Source organism: Heloderma suspectum, chromosome Z, assembly GCF_057233095.1.
Source record: "Heloderma suspectum isolate Gila_16-S chromosome Z, 16-S_ref, whole genome shotgun sequence".
Classification (NCBI taxonomy): domain Eukaryota; kingdom Metazoa; phylum Chordata; class Lepidosauria; order Squamata; family Helodermatidae; genus Heloderma; species Heloderma suspectum.
In genome coordinates, this window is record NC_139476.1 from 14,528,409 (window position 1) to 14,546,261 (window position 17,853).

Sequence of the window (17,853 nt, forward strand, 5' to 3'; positions counted from 1 at the left end):
GGAAAAGGCCCCATGTATCTTGCCCACCCATCCTCACTCTTCTGGTAAGAGGACAAACAGCAGGGCGTCCTGAGGCTCAACTTAAAGCTTGGACAGATTTGTAGCATTTCCTGACAGAAGGAAAGCAGCAAAACTCACCTCAGTTAGAACGGCTTTCTTCAGAGCGAGTCCTGGGAAAAGGAGAACGATATGGTAAGGGGGGATGAATATCAAAGCATGTTGTCTTGGCAAACTGATGACTGAACCAGGTGTGGGGAGATCACTGCCACCTTCCTCTGTCCCTCCCAGAAAGCTGCACTCCTTGTTTAAATCCCCACTTTAAAATTCAAGTCTCTTAACTTACACTTATATATCCTTCTCCCTTCCCCTCATCTTTCTAAGGCTGCAAGCCTATACACATTTACCTGGGAGCAAGCCCTATTAAATATAGTGGGATTTACTACTGAGTAAACAGAGTTCCTTGGGCACCAGGGTCAGGCAAGAATACAAACTAGGATCTACTTATAGGTCTCTCAGTGATTTGCAATAGATCAGCAAGGATTTCTGAACCCCAATGGTTTAAACCCCAAAAGGCTCCCACAGCCCTACTAAATTAGGTTGGTAAAATCAAGAACGTTTTGGGGAAAGTAGGAGTAGATTTATGTATGTCAAAGTGTGTGTGAGAGCTCAGATCCAATTCTGAAACCTAATTCCTGGGATGACCAAGTGTGCAGAGACACCTTGTTCCTCAATTCTATGTCTACTTTCTCAATCCATTCTTTTCCACCTGACTCCAGTTGCTGGACCATGGGGTTCTAGTGAAAAAGAAAAGGCGATGTTCCCCAAGCCTAAAATCTGCCCACTCCTATTTTACACATTAGTCAGGAGGCTAGTTCTCAGTGAGGTAGTCAGCCGGTGTCTAAGCCAGCCTTTCTCAACCTGGTGCCCTCCAGATGCTGGGAGGTGAAGTCCAACACATCTGGAGGGCACCAGGTTGGGATGGTCTAGACTTCATGTAAGACTTCAGATGGGGACTTGACAGGCCAAGTCCAGCTCCAAAGGATAACCCTCCCCATATAAATCCCAAGGAAGAGATTTCCTAAGTGGAGGAATATTCCTGCCCCATGGAAGAGGAACATTTGGCCTTGCATGTGGCATATACTAAGAGTAGTAAAGTAATTTAACAGATACACTGAGTTCCAGCATCTCCTTGAAGTTCTTGGCTCCTGCCCCAAGACACCCCACAGCCCATATAAATTATGCACGGCAAGCAAATTTGCACAATTTCTCTGGTTTTACATAACCTAGTGATCTTCCCTCAGTCAGAGTAGCGGATCCCTGCCCACAGCCAATGAAATGCTTCTTTTCAACAATCCAGCGGCTCTTTAAGACCTGGAGTTTATCTTCCCAGCCATGTGAACTAGGAATGTGATTTTTATTTTTAAAAGAGGCAGTGTTTTCAGCAAGCTGGATCTGGCACACACTCTGCTTTTTCTGGTGTAAACAGAGCCCCACACAATGACAAAGCACGAGATCTCCAAGATCAGATCTCAGTTATGTGATCCCCACAACTATCCGCTATAATGATGATTTTTTAAAAAGCCATGCCTTCCCACACTGCTAGAGAGATTCCAGGGGAAACTGTGCTGGCTAATCCCTTTTCTGCACTCTTGTCAAAATTCCAGAGCAGGAGATTGGCTTCAATTTTGCAATAATTCCACAAGCAGCTTTGCCTTGCAGCTGCTAAGCGCCTAATCGACTCATTCCTGGGTCGAGCATGGCCCAGGCTGGAGGAGAGGGAGCACAAGAAGGGCTGAATCAGCAACCTTGGGAAGAAAAGAACAGCAGAAGGAATTTTGGACACGTTCATGCTTCGAATGTGCAACGGGAAAATCTGATTTGCAAGAGGGGCCTGGGCGAAAGAAATGAAGCCCTTTGTTGGCTACTGGTTGGAAGCATTAAGGGAGCACTTATCTCTTAATCATGCTGACAGACAGCCTGGTGAGATACACACACACAATAACAACTAATTTAACTCCAGTTTCTCGGCAATGCTGTACCACCAGGGGAAGCATCATTTAAGACTAGATTCCTACACGCAAGCCTTGCTTACCCAGCTTGATTCAAATCTCGTGACCGCATGGAGAAGTGTTCACATGAACCAGACAGTGTGTGTGTGTGGGGGGGAAAGGTGGCCATCCAACGATTCGTCCGATCGCAGGAGCTGAAAGGGGTCCTTTCTTGCACGCAGGAACTACCCAACTCAGCCTTCCCCAACCTGGTGTCCTCCAGATATTTTGGATGACACCCTCTGGCATTCCTGACCATTGGTCAGGGGGGCAGGGGCTGGTGAGAACTGAAGTCCAAAACATGTGGAAGGCACTAGGTTGGGGAGGGCTGCCCAACTCATGCTTTGCTTCCCCCACTCCCAACCATCATGAGAAGCAGGCTAAGGACATGAGCAAACCATATCAGGTGCCAGACCTGAGAAATGGGGCAGAATAGCTCTCCAGCCCTACACAGGCCAGCCTTCCCCAACCTAGTGCCCCCCTAGTACTGGGGGAGGGGGGATGCTGGGAGTTGTAGCTGAACCTATCTATTGGGCACCAGGTTACGGTAGGCTGCTCTATAAAGTTCAATTCTATCACACGTGGCTTAAGATCAAGACAAAGGCTTCTTATCACATGACATGTCTTAAGAGTTCAGCTGTTCGCCATTGTAATCTCCTCTTGAAATTCCTATATTCAAGAATGGCCACAGCAGAGGTTGGCAACCTGGTGCCCTCCAGATGCTTTGGACTACAGCTCCCTGGCTGCGGCTGATGGGAGCTGTAGTCTGAAACTTCTGGAGGGCACTAAGTTGCCCACCCCGCAGTTACAGAGTGTTCCGGAAGGCTGAAATGTTCTCCCACTCTTTGTCCTGGGAACTGTTGGTGGAAGGGAGGTATAGGAATATCCAAAAGAAATAATAAACCCACACACTAAGTGTGGAGCTGTAGTCCAAAGCATCTGGAGGGCACCAGGTTGCCAACCTCTGCTGTGGCCATTCTTGTGTAACTTTTGGAGACCTTGGGGATGGAGCTGCACCCTGAATGACAATGCCAACAACTCATGTTAAGAAAATATTAACAAGGAAATTGTTAACGATAAAAGGAAAATAGAGAACGTTGAGCATATGGGCGTCCATGTTTCCTTGTGCGTCTTGCCTAATTCACTCTGCGCTCAAATGGAAATGCAGAGAGAGAAAGAGATTAATAAGGGCCAATGAGCAATCTCACTCTTCAGTCTAGACAACCAAGGGCATGAAGAGTGCAACTGGGACAAGAAGATACACTTTTGGAACAGTCCGTTCTGAAAACAGCAGCATCCCCAGGTTGATGTGCCCACTCATGAATGACAGCGATAGGGCAAGGTGGAGAATTTAAAACAACACAGGGAGGAAGTGCTGAAGGATAAAGGTGCACAGGACATAATTTTCCAAGATAAAGGCATTGCAAAGGAAACAGAAAAGCATCCGTCACACGCTGAAAGCGTTACAAAGACACAAAAACATACCATACTGCATTTCTGTTTTAAAAACATGACTGCCTTGGGCAGCCTTCCCCAACCTAGTGCCCTCCAGATCTGTTGGACTGCAACTCCCATCATTCCCAGCCAGCATGGCCATTGGCACCAGGTTGGGGATGGCTGGCGTAGGATTTCTCAATGCAAAAGTGAGGCTCCTAGGAATCTAAAAGATCTCTCCAGACTTGTGTCAGCCAGTTGCATCCCACAATATCCTTCTCAAGTGCAACCTTCACTATCAGAAAAGCCTCCTCTCACCCTCCAAGGAGTATCCAGGCACAAGAGAACAAAACCAGGGAGGAAGGAAGGCTTTCTTGGTAGAATGACAACTAGGCCACGCTGCACCAACATTGGGGTATTTCTTTAAGGTTGTACTATTATAACCTGGGAATGTATGAAGCCTAACACCAGGGCGGCCTTATTAATCTATCCAGGATTATCTACTCTTGACTGGCCACAGCTCCCTAGGGGGCTCAGGCAGACAAGGGTCTTTTCCATCACCTGCCCCAGGAGGGCAGGGAGAGAGACATAACAGCCTCCTTTTCTCTCCGGCACACAGTGAAATGATAATGCTTCTACAAGACACTTTCTTCGTCCCATCCGTAGTCGGAAGAAGGACAGTCAGCAGGGGAGTCTGTGTGCCCCACTGGACATCCCAAGGTCAACTTCCTGGAGAATGCCTCACCCAGAGCGGGACCTGATGTTCCCTGACTGGACAACCCCCCCAGCTCCAGACCGTCCACAGTCACTCTCCCCCACCCCCAACAAAACCCAGAAGGCACAAGCATATTTGGCAGTGTGGGAACTCCTGTGTCAAAGCCCTATGTGGGAGGAGGAATCATGAAACCAACTACCTTTCAGTGCTCCATGGATTCCCCAAGTAGCGGTGGGGCAGCAGGGGCAACTATGCAATCTCGCACAGACTACTTGGGTGTTGCTGGTGCAACACCTCATTCCTTCCAGCATCTAGTCGTGTGCGCTGGTTCCAATTCCTTGGCTGGACAGCTCCCCTGTTGCGTCAGCTTTGCCACAGACCTGTCCCTTATCCTGCTGGACAGCTCCCTACAATACTGCTTTGAGCTTAAATCTGCTCTGCTTTCGATGCCTCTGGTTTTATTGTTATCTCTCTCTCTCATGTACTGCATTACATTTGTGCCCTATTTTGGTTCTTATGGGGGGGTTTGCTTACCGCTCTAGTATCTTGCAATGAAAAATGGGTTGAAAACACTTTTAATAAATAAAATGAATAAATACATAGGACACAACTCTGGGTTGGTGAGAACAGGACACTGCCCAGATCATACCAAAGGGGGGTGTCAACTGCTATTGGGTGGTATAGAAATGTCAAAAATAAATTAAAATTCAAGTGCATGTATTTGCTGGTAATTCCAAAATGAGTGGAATGTCGCCATGAAATACCCAGACGGCACCCACCAATACCCTGCAGCGGCACCCACCATCTGGAAAACCCTCTCTTATGTAGTTCGGGAGCAGAAAACGCGACATCTTTCAAATGCCTCCTGAAAACACACTTGTCCACCCAGGCTTTCCCTGGGTTGTAAGCAAATTAATTACGATGCTCCATTTTACTGCTCCTTATTTTTTTACTGTAGTTGGAAGTCCCCTTCATGGATCACTGCCTTGTTGTGGTGAAGGGGCTTGCGAAACTCAGTGAAGCCATAAGCTATGCCATGCAGGGCCACCCAAGATGGACAGGTCATGGTGGAGAGTTCTGACAAAATGTGGTCCACTGGAGAAGGAAATGGCAACCCACTCCAGTATTCTTGCCAAGAATACCCCATGGAACCTATCACAAGGCTAAAAGAGATGACGCTGGAGGATGAGCCCCTCAGGTCGGAAGGTGTCCAATATACTACTGGGGAAGAACAGAGGGAATTTCCAAGTAGCGCCAGAAAGAGTGAAGTGGCTGGGCCAAAGCCGAAAGGACACTCAGCTGTGGATGTGTCTGGTGGTGAAAAGAAAATCCGATGCTGTAAAGAACAATATTGTTTAGGAACCTGGAATGTCAGATCAATGAATCAAGGTAAGCTGGAGGTGGTCCAACGTGAGATGGCAAGATTGAACATCGACATCTTGGGAATCAGCAAACTAAAATGGACAAGCATGGGCGAGTTTAATTCAGGTGACCATCATATCTACTACTGTGGGCAAGAATCCCTTAGAAGAAATGGAGTAGCACTCATAGTCAATAAAAGGGTGGGAAAAGCAGTACTGGGCTACAATCTCAAAAACGATAGAATGATCTCAGTACGAATCCAAGGCAAACCATTCAACATCACAGTAATTCAAGTCTATGCCCCAACCACTGAGGCCGAAGAAGCTGAGGTTGATCGGTTCTATGAAAACCTACAACACCTTCTAGAACGAACACCAAAAAAAGATGTCCTTTTCATCATAGGGGATTGGAATGCTAAAGTAGGAAGTCAAGAAATCACCGGGATAACAAGCAAGCATGGCCTTGGTGTACAAAATGAAGCAGGACAAAGGCTAATAGAGTTTTGCCAAGAGAACACGCTGATCATAGCAAACACTCTTTTCCAACAGCACAAGAGGCGACTCTACACATGGACATCACCAGATGGTCAATACTGAAATCAGATTGATTATGTACTTTGCAGCCAAAGATGGAGAAGCTCTATACAGTCAGTAAAAACAAGACCTGGAGCTGATTGTGGCTCAGATCAGGAGCTTCTTATTGCAAAATTTTGGCTGAAATTGAAGAATGTAGGGAAAACCACTAAACCATTCAGGTATGACCTAGCTTCGGCTATTGGGCAGTATAGAAATGAAATAAATAATTAAATAAATAAAAAGACCTAAATCATATCCCTTATGAATATACAGTGGAGGTGATGAACAGATTTAAGGGATTAGACCCTTAATTAGACAGGTTGGAATTAAGATTGCTGGGAGAATTAACAACCTCAGATACGCAGACGATACAAGCCTAATGGCTGAAAGCAAAGAGGATCTAAAGAGCCTCTTGTGGAGGGTGAAAGTGGAGAGTGCAAAAGCTGGTTTGAAACTCAACATTAAAAAAACGAAGATCATGGCATCTGGCCCCATCACTTCCTGGCATATAGAAGGGGAAGAAATGGAAGCAGTGACAGATTCTATTTTCTTGGGCTCCAAGATCACCGCAGATGGTGACTGTAGCCATGAATTTAAAAGACGCTTACTCCTTGGGAGGAAAGTTATGGTAAACCTAGACAGCACAGTAAGAAGCAGAGACATCGCCTTGCTGACAAAGGTCCGTATAATCAAAGCTATGGTTTTCCCAGTAGCAACGTATGGCTGTGAGAGCTGGACTATAAGGAAGGCTGAGCGCCGAAGAATTGATGCTTTCGAACTGTGGTGCTGGACAAGACTCTTACGAGTCCCCTGGACTGCAAGGAGGTCCAATCAGTCCATCCTAAAGGAAATCAACCCTGAGTGCTCATTGGAAGGACAGATACTGAAGCTGAAGCTCAAATATTTTGGCCACCTAATGCGAAGAGAAAACTCCCTGGAAAAGGCCCTGATGCTGGCAAAGACTGAAGGCAAAAGGAGAAGGGGATGGCAGAGGATAAGATGGCTAGATAGCATCACCGATGCAATGAATATGAACTTGAGCACGCTCCGGGAGAAAGCGGAGGACAGGAAGGCCTGGCGTGCTATGGTCCATGGGGTCACGAAGAGTCGGACACGACTTAACGACTGAACAACAACAAGTTGGAAGTGTTTTTGATGCTGTGTTTTTATGTTGCCTTTTTAATATTGTATTTTCATATTGTGAACTACTGAGAGATTTGATTACATTCAGCAGTATACAAACGCCACAAACAAATAAAAAAATAAAATTGTCTCGAGTGGATTGAGAGCAAGCATTTCTCAACCAGCTCTATCTGTTCTTAAAGCTGCTTGGCTAAATTTTCTAAGATTTCATTCTGCGACAGCTGTTGTTGTGTGATCTGGAGATTTTCCTGAAGCACACAAAACCGCTGAAACGAAAACCAAATCGAACCAAAGATTTGGGGGGAGATATGTAAATGCTGCTGGGGAGGGATAGGCATGAGACTATGTTAGCCTTTCAACCTAGATGAGCATCCCTAACCACTTCTTTTCTTCCTTATGTCATACGGGCTATTAACAAGGAGATATGCGTGTTTGTGTGTCTGTATATATCTAGCTATACACCCACGAATATATCTATATATACACACACCACTGCCTTTTAAAAGGATGCTGTCTGTCTAGAGATTCTTGAATAGATTCTTTTTCAAGCTGCCCGTTTCTAACTTACTATCCTGTGTCCTGCATTCTTGGGGTGGGGGGAAGGTTATTTCCCAATTTGCAAAAAAGGCAGCCCTCCAAAAGCCTAATACTACACAGTGTTATCACAGGGCTACCTAGGTGGGAAGAGTACCTGCTTAAATGCTTCTTCCCCCATTGTCAAAACTCCCCTTCTCAAATTACAATTTGTTGACAAACCTTCAGTGGTTCTGTCTCTTTATGCAACACAATTCTTGATTTGGTGGTGGTGAAAGACCAAGGAGGCCTGAGGCCCCGCAGGCAGAGCTGCCCTTATGTCAGAGAAACATCAGCCAGACAGAAAGCCTGTCACAGAATCAGGGAGTTGGAGGGACATTGGGAACACAGGAACCTGCCTTCTACTGAGTCAGATCCTTGATTCATCTAACCCAGTATTGTCAACACTCAGTGGCAGTGGCTCTCTAGGGTTTGAGGCAGGAATTTTTTCTACCCTACCTGGGAATTGAACCTGGAGCCTTCTGCAGGGTTCTGTCACTAAGCTACTCCCTTACAAGCTCTTCTAGCCCAACCCCCTGCTGATGCAGGTGTGGCACCTGGGGCCACAGGCTCATTTAAATAAAGATCTGAGTGGGGAATTAAAGGATTCAGACAAACACCTCGTATATTAACAAACTTTCTTCTTCAGAATTCAAATGAGTAAGGATACATTTCCCCTCCCTCACTTTACATTGGAATCAACCTTTCGTCTTCCCTTGGTGTGTGCACACAGTATCTTTGCTCTGTCTACTGCAACAGTGTGCTGTTCGGATTTCTGAAATGGAGATGGCCTCCTGCTCCTGCCAGCCCCCCCCCACACACACATATTCAGTTCCCTGATGGTCAGGCTGGCTCCTCATCTTGGCTTCCTGCTCACATGCTGGTTAAAAACATCCACTTCCCAAAGCTACCTTCCTCTTCTCTCCCCCCACAACCGACTTTTAACCGCTCTTCCCCGCTCCTTCCATTTCCTCTAGGAACTTTGCCATGACTCTCCCCTTGACAATATCCCACTTGCCTGGCTTACTCATCCCATGCCGTGCAGGAAATCTACTACTATAACAGCCCTGACAGGTCGACATCCAGTCTCTGCTTAAAAAACCTCTAATAAACAAGAACCCACCACCTGCTGAGACAGTGTGTGAGTGGTGTGTGTTGTGTTGTGCTGTGTGTGTATGTATTTATATGTAATACACTATACAAATATTGTCACACTACACCATAACACAGGTGGTGTAGTGGCTAGAGTGTTGGACTGGGAGTCGGGATAGCAGAGGATAGGACCTCAGCTTTCCAGAGGTCCTATCCCCTGGAACAAGAGGGAATAAATCTGTTCCACCTATGTGTCAGCCCTTTGGACATTTGAAGATGGCTACTGCATTGCCTCTTCATTGAATGTCCTCCAGCCTAAACAAGCCCAACTCCATCAACCTTACCTCAAAGGACTTTGGCAGAGTCGTTGGGATCTGAAGGGAGGGAGCAGGCAGGCAGAAAGGCCCAATGGAAGAGGAAAACCAGAGGCCTAAGAGAGAGGCAGGTGATGTAGAAGCAGGGAGAGCTCAGGAGGGTTTGGCTTGAACTTGGGAGAGGGAGGGGAACTGGGGTGTGTGTGTGTGTGTGTGTGACAAGGGCAGCTGGTAGAGGAGGAGGGGGAAAGGAAGCAGTGCAAGTAAGGAACTGCATACTGATATGAAATAGGCAGCTAACGCTTTGGCTTGCAGACTTCAAGTCAGAGTGACCCAGCCTCTCAGGTCAGCTAAGCCAACCATCCCCAGGACCCAGTGCCCCCCAAGTGTGTTGGACTACGACTCCCAGCACACCCCCCCCCCCTTGCCAGCCTGGTTGGAGAAGGTGGAGCTAAACTGTCAGGACAAGCAAAGGCTCACTACCCAATGCTTCAGAGCTCCCCAGAATGAACCAGGAGGAATAGCTGCCAAATGTTTTGCCACCTGCACTTTTGCTGTCTGCCCATCAGGCAGTGGGCCACAATTACACTTTCTGCAGCTGGCATGAGGGGCGGTAAAATAGCAGAAATGTTCAAAACAAAAACGACCAGTGCCCCCACCCAAGTAATAAGGCAGCCTCCAAGTTCCTCTTCTTCCTACAACCCGAATCCTGCCATGGAGTGTAGGGAGAAGTTGGTTGCTGCGTTTGCTCACCTTCTGATTTTTCCAGCTTCTCCGCAGCTCCCAATGGCTATCTTTGTCAGACCAACGGAAAAGCAAGCACAGAACAAGCTTGGAAAACTGCAGTGTAAGGGCCTGGGTCGCATAACAGATTGAGGCAATTGGAAACAAAACACAGAACAGTCTGGCAAGGGGGGGGGGGTGCACATAGTTCAATTTTCCCTGCATTCTGTTCTCAAGGGCCAGCAGTCCCAAGCCAGCATGGACTCCTCCTCCTTGCCTGTGGCCCTCTGTGACCTCAACAGTGAGCCCTGCGCCCTCCCCCTCCAAACTCTCTTACTGCCAAGAATCCTACTTGAGATCACAGTGGTGCCAGCTTAGGACCCTTTCTCCCCTGAAGTGAACACTCAAAATTATTCTTCTTTGCATAAGAGGGGCCATCACTGCTTTGCACACAGAAGGTGCCCCAGGTTCAATTCTCAGCATTTCTGGTGAAAAGGATCAGATAGCAGATGGGAAATCAAACAAAGAAACAAAGGTGTTTCTTTGCCTGAGATTCTGGGGAGACACTACTACAGTAGACAATACAGGGCTAGACAGACAAACAGGCTGACCTGGGAAAAGGCAGCTTCTGATGTATCACAGCCCACCTTAAGCTCAGGGTGGTGGACCTGTGGCTAAAGCGGGGTAACCCACAACCACCCTGTGAGGTTAGTTTGGCTGAGAGACTAGCTCAAAATCACCCATTGAAGTTCATGGCTCTGCAAAGATTCAAATCCCGATTTCACCAGTCAAAATCCACCCTCTAGCCCAACCGGGTGCCCTCCAGGACTGCAACTGCCCTGAGATGCTCTGACCTGGATTCCTGGACTGAGCAGGGGGTTGGACTTGATGGTCTTGTAGGCCCCTTCCAGCCCTACTATTCTATGATTCTATGAACTCCCATCCTTCCCAGCCCCAGCGTGGGAGTTGCGGTCCAACACATCTGGAAGGTACCAGGTTGGGGAAGGCTGCTCTAGCCACCATACCACACTGGCTTTCGACACAAACTGGATAAGGACTGCAGTTCACTGTGGAGCTGTTGGCATTTTTAATACCACAAGATGGAGACTGGAGGCAAGGAAATGCCACACGACATCCCGAACCTGCTTCCCCAGTTGACTCTTTCCCTTGAGTTGGTATAAAGCAAGCCTGAATCATGCTGCGTCACTCATCCTGGCAGCTTCTGCTCCTTATACTGCCACTAAAAAGGATCAGAAGCCCTCCTCCGTTCTGCTGCCTGAAGCAGAACCCCATACCTTGCTCCCTCACCATGGAAGGGCCAAGCCTTGCTACATCGCCATTAGGACAGCAATTTCCTGCCTTCAACTATCTCCTTAAATTTTGCTGCCCAAGGCAGCCTGATAAATTGTTGGGCTTGGCAAGGGCCCACTGCCAACGGCTGGAGCCTCCTGAGCCATTTGCCACAGCTCCCTGTTCTTGCTCACTCAAAGGAGAACAGGTGCAGGCAAAGGGAACCTCAGGGCCTGCTCCGGTTGGACTGCCCCACCTTCCCGGGAGATGAGAGGGCATGCACCACCAGCGCTGCTAAAAGTCAGCTTATTTTTTTCCTCTTCTCTCCCCATTCCTGTTTCACTGCGTGTTGTGGCTTTTTTAAATGGTAAGCCTGTGGGCAGGAACTGTCTTCTTTACTGACTGACTGTAAGCCACTCTGACAGCCTTTTTCTGGCGGAGGTGTGGGTTTAAAATACTTAATATAAAATAATTAATAAATAAGGGAGGTGAGCGAGAAGGAGCAGCGGCTTCCCCTTGCCTCAAACCCTAGGCCAGCCTTCCCCCACCTGGTACCCTCCAGACAGGTTGGACTAATATTCCCATCATCCCCAGCCATCATGGCCACTGGCAGCAATGAAGACTGGGCCTCCAAGAAGACAGTGACAGAATGGGCAGCAGTGACATGGGTGAGGCGGTGGCCTCATGGAAGGCATTTGTTGCCCAAGGCTCTCTCATACCTGGAGCTGGCATTGCTCCACCCACAGAGATGCAATGGTGGGTGGGGATGAAGACCCTTTCTATAAGCCCAACTGTGTTCGTACAATTTCAGCAAGCTGCACACAGGGAGATGAGGGCAAAGTAAGACGATTCGACCAGGCCAGCTGAAAAACTATTTCATTTTTTCCTCTTCCCTTCCCAGCCTTTCTTCCTTGTGTGCCATGTCTTTTTAAACAGTAAGCCTGTGGGCAGGCACTGTCTTACTTGACTGACTGGATGGAAAGTGCTCTGAGAGCTTGTTTGGCTGAGAAGTGGGGTAAAAAGCCTTTAAATAAATTCTGCTGCCCCTTCAGCCTGGAACTTCCTCCCAGAACGCTTACATGGTGCCAATTTGTGCCCTCTCTTCTGCCTTCCAGTGAGACTTTTTTGCTTAAGCCTGGTATGACCACAATAGAAAAGAACCCTCATAACTTTTCCTGTCCTTACAGACAAGTTGCATCTCCAACCTGGCTGTAAGATTCAGAACTGAAGTTGCTTAGAAGATAGTAACCTGTCCTTCTGCTGATTTATGTGACACTGTAAACTGCCACATAGATGGATGGCATGCTATAAAAACAGTGCTGTGAAAGCCAATGGAGTGTAACTAATCTGCTTTAATGTACCTTGGTACATGCTCCCCAAACTGTATGATCTTCCTTTGTTCTAGTCTCCACATGACTCTTGCCTCCACACAATGACCTGATTTGGGTTGTTGAATTCTGGATTGTCGCGATGTGCGACTGTGGCTATGCTAACAAACCATTGTTTTGTTAACCACAACTAAGAGACTGAACCCATTGGCCCTGTTCGCATGTAGCAGTGGCAAATCTTGGGTTTATTAACCCATGATTTGCCATAGCACATACTGCCACCATTTTGAATATGCAACATCTGATTAATCCGATTGGAGGTTATTCCGTGATGTGCAAACCAACCCATAGTTGACCTACACTTAGTTCTTAAGTTAACTGTTGAGGTGTTTAATCCACGATTAACCTATAGTCTTTGGGTTCACACTTCACAGAATAACCTCTGATTGGAGCCTGCACATTCAAAATGGTGGTGGCACGCTGTCCCAGCAAATCTTGGGTTAAGTAACCCACAATTTGCTGCCATTACATGCAAACCAGATCATGGTTTGTTGTTGCGTTATGAACTCTGGGTTGATTAAACCATAGGCTGTCATTACATGTTAACCCAGAACCTTGGGTCGTTTTACTAGGCTACAGAGGCAGCAGGCAAGATCTGTAACAAACAAACCAGCTTCTCTACATGTCAGTACTACAGCACCACAAATACATTTGGGATACAGGAAGCAAGTGGACAAAGTGGGAAGGAAACACACAACCCAGGGACTGAAAATACAACTTGCAGTTTGTTCTACTGTTTGCCAGACAAATCCTGGGTACAGCAACAAACGATGGGTTAAATAAATCCTGGGTTGGTGTTATGTGCAAACCTGGGCCAGATCTACATCTCATGTCATATTTATATGATCCCATCATAGTGATGGTATATTCTTCTTGTGCATCTATACCATGTAGCCCACACAATGACATCTGTTATGGTATTTTGGATAATACGGAATAAAGAGTGTGAAACAATGCTAAAAAAAGCAGTATATAGAATTTGTAATGTGCCTGAACAGTGATCAATGCACTTCAATACCGATAAAAAGCACTAGTGCAGATCTAGCCATGGTCAATGTCCCAGTTGAGACATCACACCAAACCATGGCTTCTGCACTAGCCACGGTTCAGAATCCCCAAACCATGTTCAGAGCTTCTCGCCCGTTTTCAACCTGCTCATCTCATCTGCATCTCTTGGTGCAGAAGCCTCAGGACCTAATCAAAGCAACAGTTTGTCAATTCAGACATCACACCGAAGCATCGTTAGAACTATAGCTCGCAAACTTACACCAAACCACAGTCTGCAAGTTATGGCTTGTGCCAACTTCACTTCAAAACCACGATTAGCATGAACCATGGTTTGTTGATTTAGCGAATGACACCAAACCACAGTTAAAACTAGCCACCATGGTTTAGCATGATTTCTACTCTGAACCAAGGTTAGCTGCTCTGTGCAACACTACACCGCAGTGGCTTTCTCAAAAGTGCAGCAACCGTCAAGAACAGGCTGCAGCTGGGTTTCTTGCCATGGCCGTTCTTTAGTCAAGCCACCCTGCTGCTTCCCTCACTCCTGCTCCACACTCCTACTCCATTTCAGCATAATCTGCTCAAGATGAAGAGCAGCTTCTCTGAATGTCTCCTAAGCTACTTGGCACCCTTGAGCTATTCTGCAAACAAAGCAAACCGGCAGCGATCCAGAACAGAAGATGGCTATGCGCTCTCTCTCTCTCTCTCCAAAACATACAGCTCGAGCACCTTCCAGCAGAAAGAAAAATGGCATGTTACAGCCATGCCAGAAGGAGCTTTATGTGGAGTCTGCTGAAACTGACAGTCAGACTTACAGAATTCATGGCCACAAAGCTGTGCTGATGGCTATTTGTAAGGCTTTGTGTACTCTACTTAGTTGTACTTTAAAAAAAATTCTGCTATACCCAGGTAACCCAAATCATCCACCAAACCCTCAAACCAAATGCCAGACAGGCAAAAACACAAACCCCCCATACTGAATTCTGGAACAAATCGACATTATGGAAATGCGCAAATTGTTACCATCTCTCATTTTGCATGAGTTATTCCTGCAGTGTTACCTAATGTGCCACATTTATTCTAGTTTTGTTCATCTTGGGGAAGAAGAGATGTACCAGCCCACCCCCTCCTGACTGCTAGGTGAGAAGAAGGAAATCCCCGCAACCCCAACCTGATTCAGCACATAATGTCACCTGGCATTGCTCACCCACTTTCAAGCTTATCTTTGCAACAAAATGGGCTAGAATCTTGATTTTTTTTTAAAGAAAGCCAAGATTCCCAGGAAATTGAATTGTCTGCCCACTGCTACACATGCTGGTTTTGCTGTTCTCCCACGAACTACAGTTTTGTCCATCCACTTTAGTAAGCCTTTGCAAGGATTGGGCTCCTCCTCCTTTGCCAGGATTCCAGGGCCCAGGAGGAGCTGGCTGTCAGTCGAAGCAGGGCCAAAACAGGTGCAGTCACAACCAGAATGGGGCAGGATCCAAGGGAGAAAGCACTTTGGCAGTGTCCTCACACACAAGTTAAGCTGGCTCAGAACAAGGAGCAAGTGTTCAGGCTATAGCTCTTTTAGGGCAGTCTTGTTACTAAGCCCCCCCCCCCCCTCTTAATCAGCTGGCAAAACAATCACTCCTACTCCTGCCACTTATGAGTAAAAACTAAGCATATCTATTTTATTTATTTATTTATTTCATTTCTATACCGCCCAATAGCCGAAGCTATCTATCTATCTATCTATCTATCTATCTATCTATCTATCTATCTATCTATCTGGCTGTAAGTGCAGTGGGGTGGCATAAGAGAAACAGTTAATTGTTTCTCCTTTGCCAGTCTGCTGCATTTCCATTCTGGCTGCAGAGAAAGGGTCTTAATTTCCTCTGCAGCCTGCACAGTAGCCAAGTGGGCTGGCAAAGGAGAAACAGAGTTCTCTGTCTCTCCTTTACCAGCCTGTTCACTTGCCTGGAGATAACTCCACTCACTCGTCTGCATGAAATTCCTGGTCGCCAATTGTGACCAGGTGACTAATTAAATACAAGACTGCTTTTAGTTCCTGCTGGGCAGGGTTTGGTGCTTGCTTACGTGTGAGAGTGTTTGTGTGGTCAGTCAACAAGCTCAGGCCCACTAATACTGCAGCCTAGATGGCACCCTTAAATTACTGCACTCAGACTGCCAGGCTTGTGGTGGTAATATTGCCAAGAGCCCTGGATTCATCCTCCCCACATCTCAGAAGATAAAAGTACTTTGACAACTGCATGGAATATAGGTGGATCTCTTAATACCCATTAGCCACAATAACTTAAGAATTGGGGCACATATACTGAGAGGCAGGATACGACCTACTCTCAAGTCCAGGGGCAATGTGACAGCCATCATCACCATGCCCTGCTATCCAGTTTTCCAAGGGGCATCTGGCCAGCCAGACTGCTCGAGACATGATCTAGATGGGTCTTTGCAAAGGAGGTTGGGGTATGTATTTATATGCAAGTGGGGGGAGCACTTGGTAGTGTGTATAACCTCTGCTTGCACCAAAACATGTAAAATAGCCTTCCCCAACCAGGTGCCTGGTCCCAGCATGGTGCCAGGGAATGATAGGGGCTGCAGTCCAACACATCTGGAGAGCATCCTCCCCACTAAAAGGAGGGGGAGGGAGAAAGCTCAGTCATCAAGGGCATGATCTTGCATGGAGAAAGGCCCAGGTTCAATCCCTGCCATCTCCAGTTAAAATGGTCAGGGAGCTGACAGAAAAGACCATTGCTGGGGACCCCGCCAGTCAGAGATAATGTGGGGTTATGCAGACAAATGCTGTATACCAAGGGAGATGATTGTATTACTTTGGGGAGGGATCATAGCTCTGTGGTAAAGTACCTGCTTTGCAGGTATGAGCTCAAGGTTCAGCATCTCCAGGTAGGGTTGGGAAAGACCCTGGTTTGAAGCTCCAGAGAGCAGCGGCCTGTCAGAGTAGAGCCACCGGTGGGCAAGATGGAGCAAGGACTGATTTAGCATAAAGCAGCTTCATCTGAGAGCTCAGCAGGGGCTGCCAAGCACTATTTGGGGACCCAAACTGAGCAAAAGCAAGGGACTGAAAACATGGCAGTTAAAATATCTACTCCCCCCCGCCCCCGCCTGTAACAATCAGGAGGTACACAAGCTCCGCTGTGTCATTTCCCCCATGAATTGCTGAGGTTTTAAAAACGCCTTCTATTTACAAACCCGCCACTATGGATTTAAGAGGCACCAGGCCAGCATCTCATCGCTCACCCAGTTACAAACATACCCTTCATGATGCCACCAATTCTGTGTGTGGGTACATGCACATATGTACACATCCTCCTCCTGCCTTGCCACAGCAAGAGTGAAGGTTGCCGGTACTAACTCTTTGAGCTCAGCTCCTGGCTGTATTTGTGAAAAGTCACTGGAAAAGTCACTGATGCTGGGAAAGATTGAAGGCAAAAGGAGAAGGGGATGGCAGAGGATGAGATGGCTAGATAGCATCACCGATGCAATGAATATGGACTTGAGCACGCTCCGGGAGAGAGCGGAGGACAGGAAGGCCTGGCGTGCTATGGTCCATGGGGTCACGAAGAGTCGGACACAACTGAACGACTGAACAACAACAACCTTGCTGTATTAAATATTTATCAAACAAATATACACGGAGTGCAGCAAGATTAAATGTCTCCTCCTCACAAGAAATTTGAGCCAACTTAACACCACGAAACAATGTTCATTAACTTACAGTGGTGTCATCAGCAAAAAGCTCACCTTAATAACCCGCCTGATTTAAAATATTAGTAAACTCAACACTCAGCCACGAGCATACACATGTGTATCTACTCTTTGACTGCACAGCGTCCGAGGGGTGACTTACATGTATGAATGGGGCTGAAATGGACAGAAGATCTGTCCTGCCTCACAACACCAAAGAGGCAATACTTCCTTTGGGGGCACTGGTTCAGCCTTCCCCCACCTGGTGCCCTCCAGATGCCCTAGCCAGCTGGATGTTGTAGCCTAACACATCTGGAGGGCACCAGAGTGAAGTAGTCCACATCTTTTCCTGTGAATCCTCAAGTGTGAAATAATTAAGGGACTCCTGTATTTCAGGCAGGGGGTCTAGTAAGAATACATTATGTTTTCAAACATTGTATGTATTCACACAGATTTCAAAAAGAATCTGACATAGATACTTTCCTT

General features: G+C 47.0%; 1 protein-coding gene across 3 annotated transcripts in view; it reads right to left on the minus strand.

Moving 5' to 3' along the window:
- The window catches only part of LOC146333728 (phosphatidylinositol 4-phosphate 5-kinase type-1 gamma-like), a 70,481-nt gene that overhangs the window by 34,222 nt on the left and 18,406 nt on the right, over positions 1-17,853 (minus strand). For all 3 annotated transcript variants that reach the window (XM_084825808.1, XM_084825810.1, XM_084825809.1), the window contains exon 2: positions 139-170. In XM_084825808.1, coding sequence (XP_084681934.1) covers positions 139-170 — 32 coding nt within the window. The remainder of the gene's footprint in view (positions 1-138; positions 171-17,853) is intronic.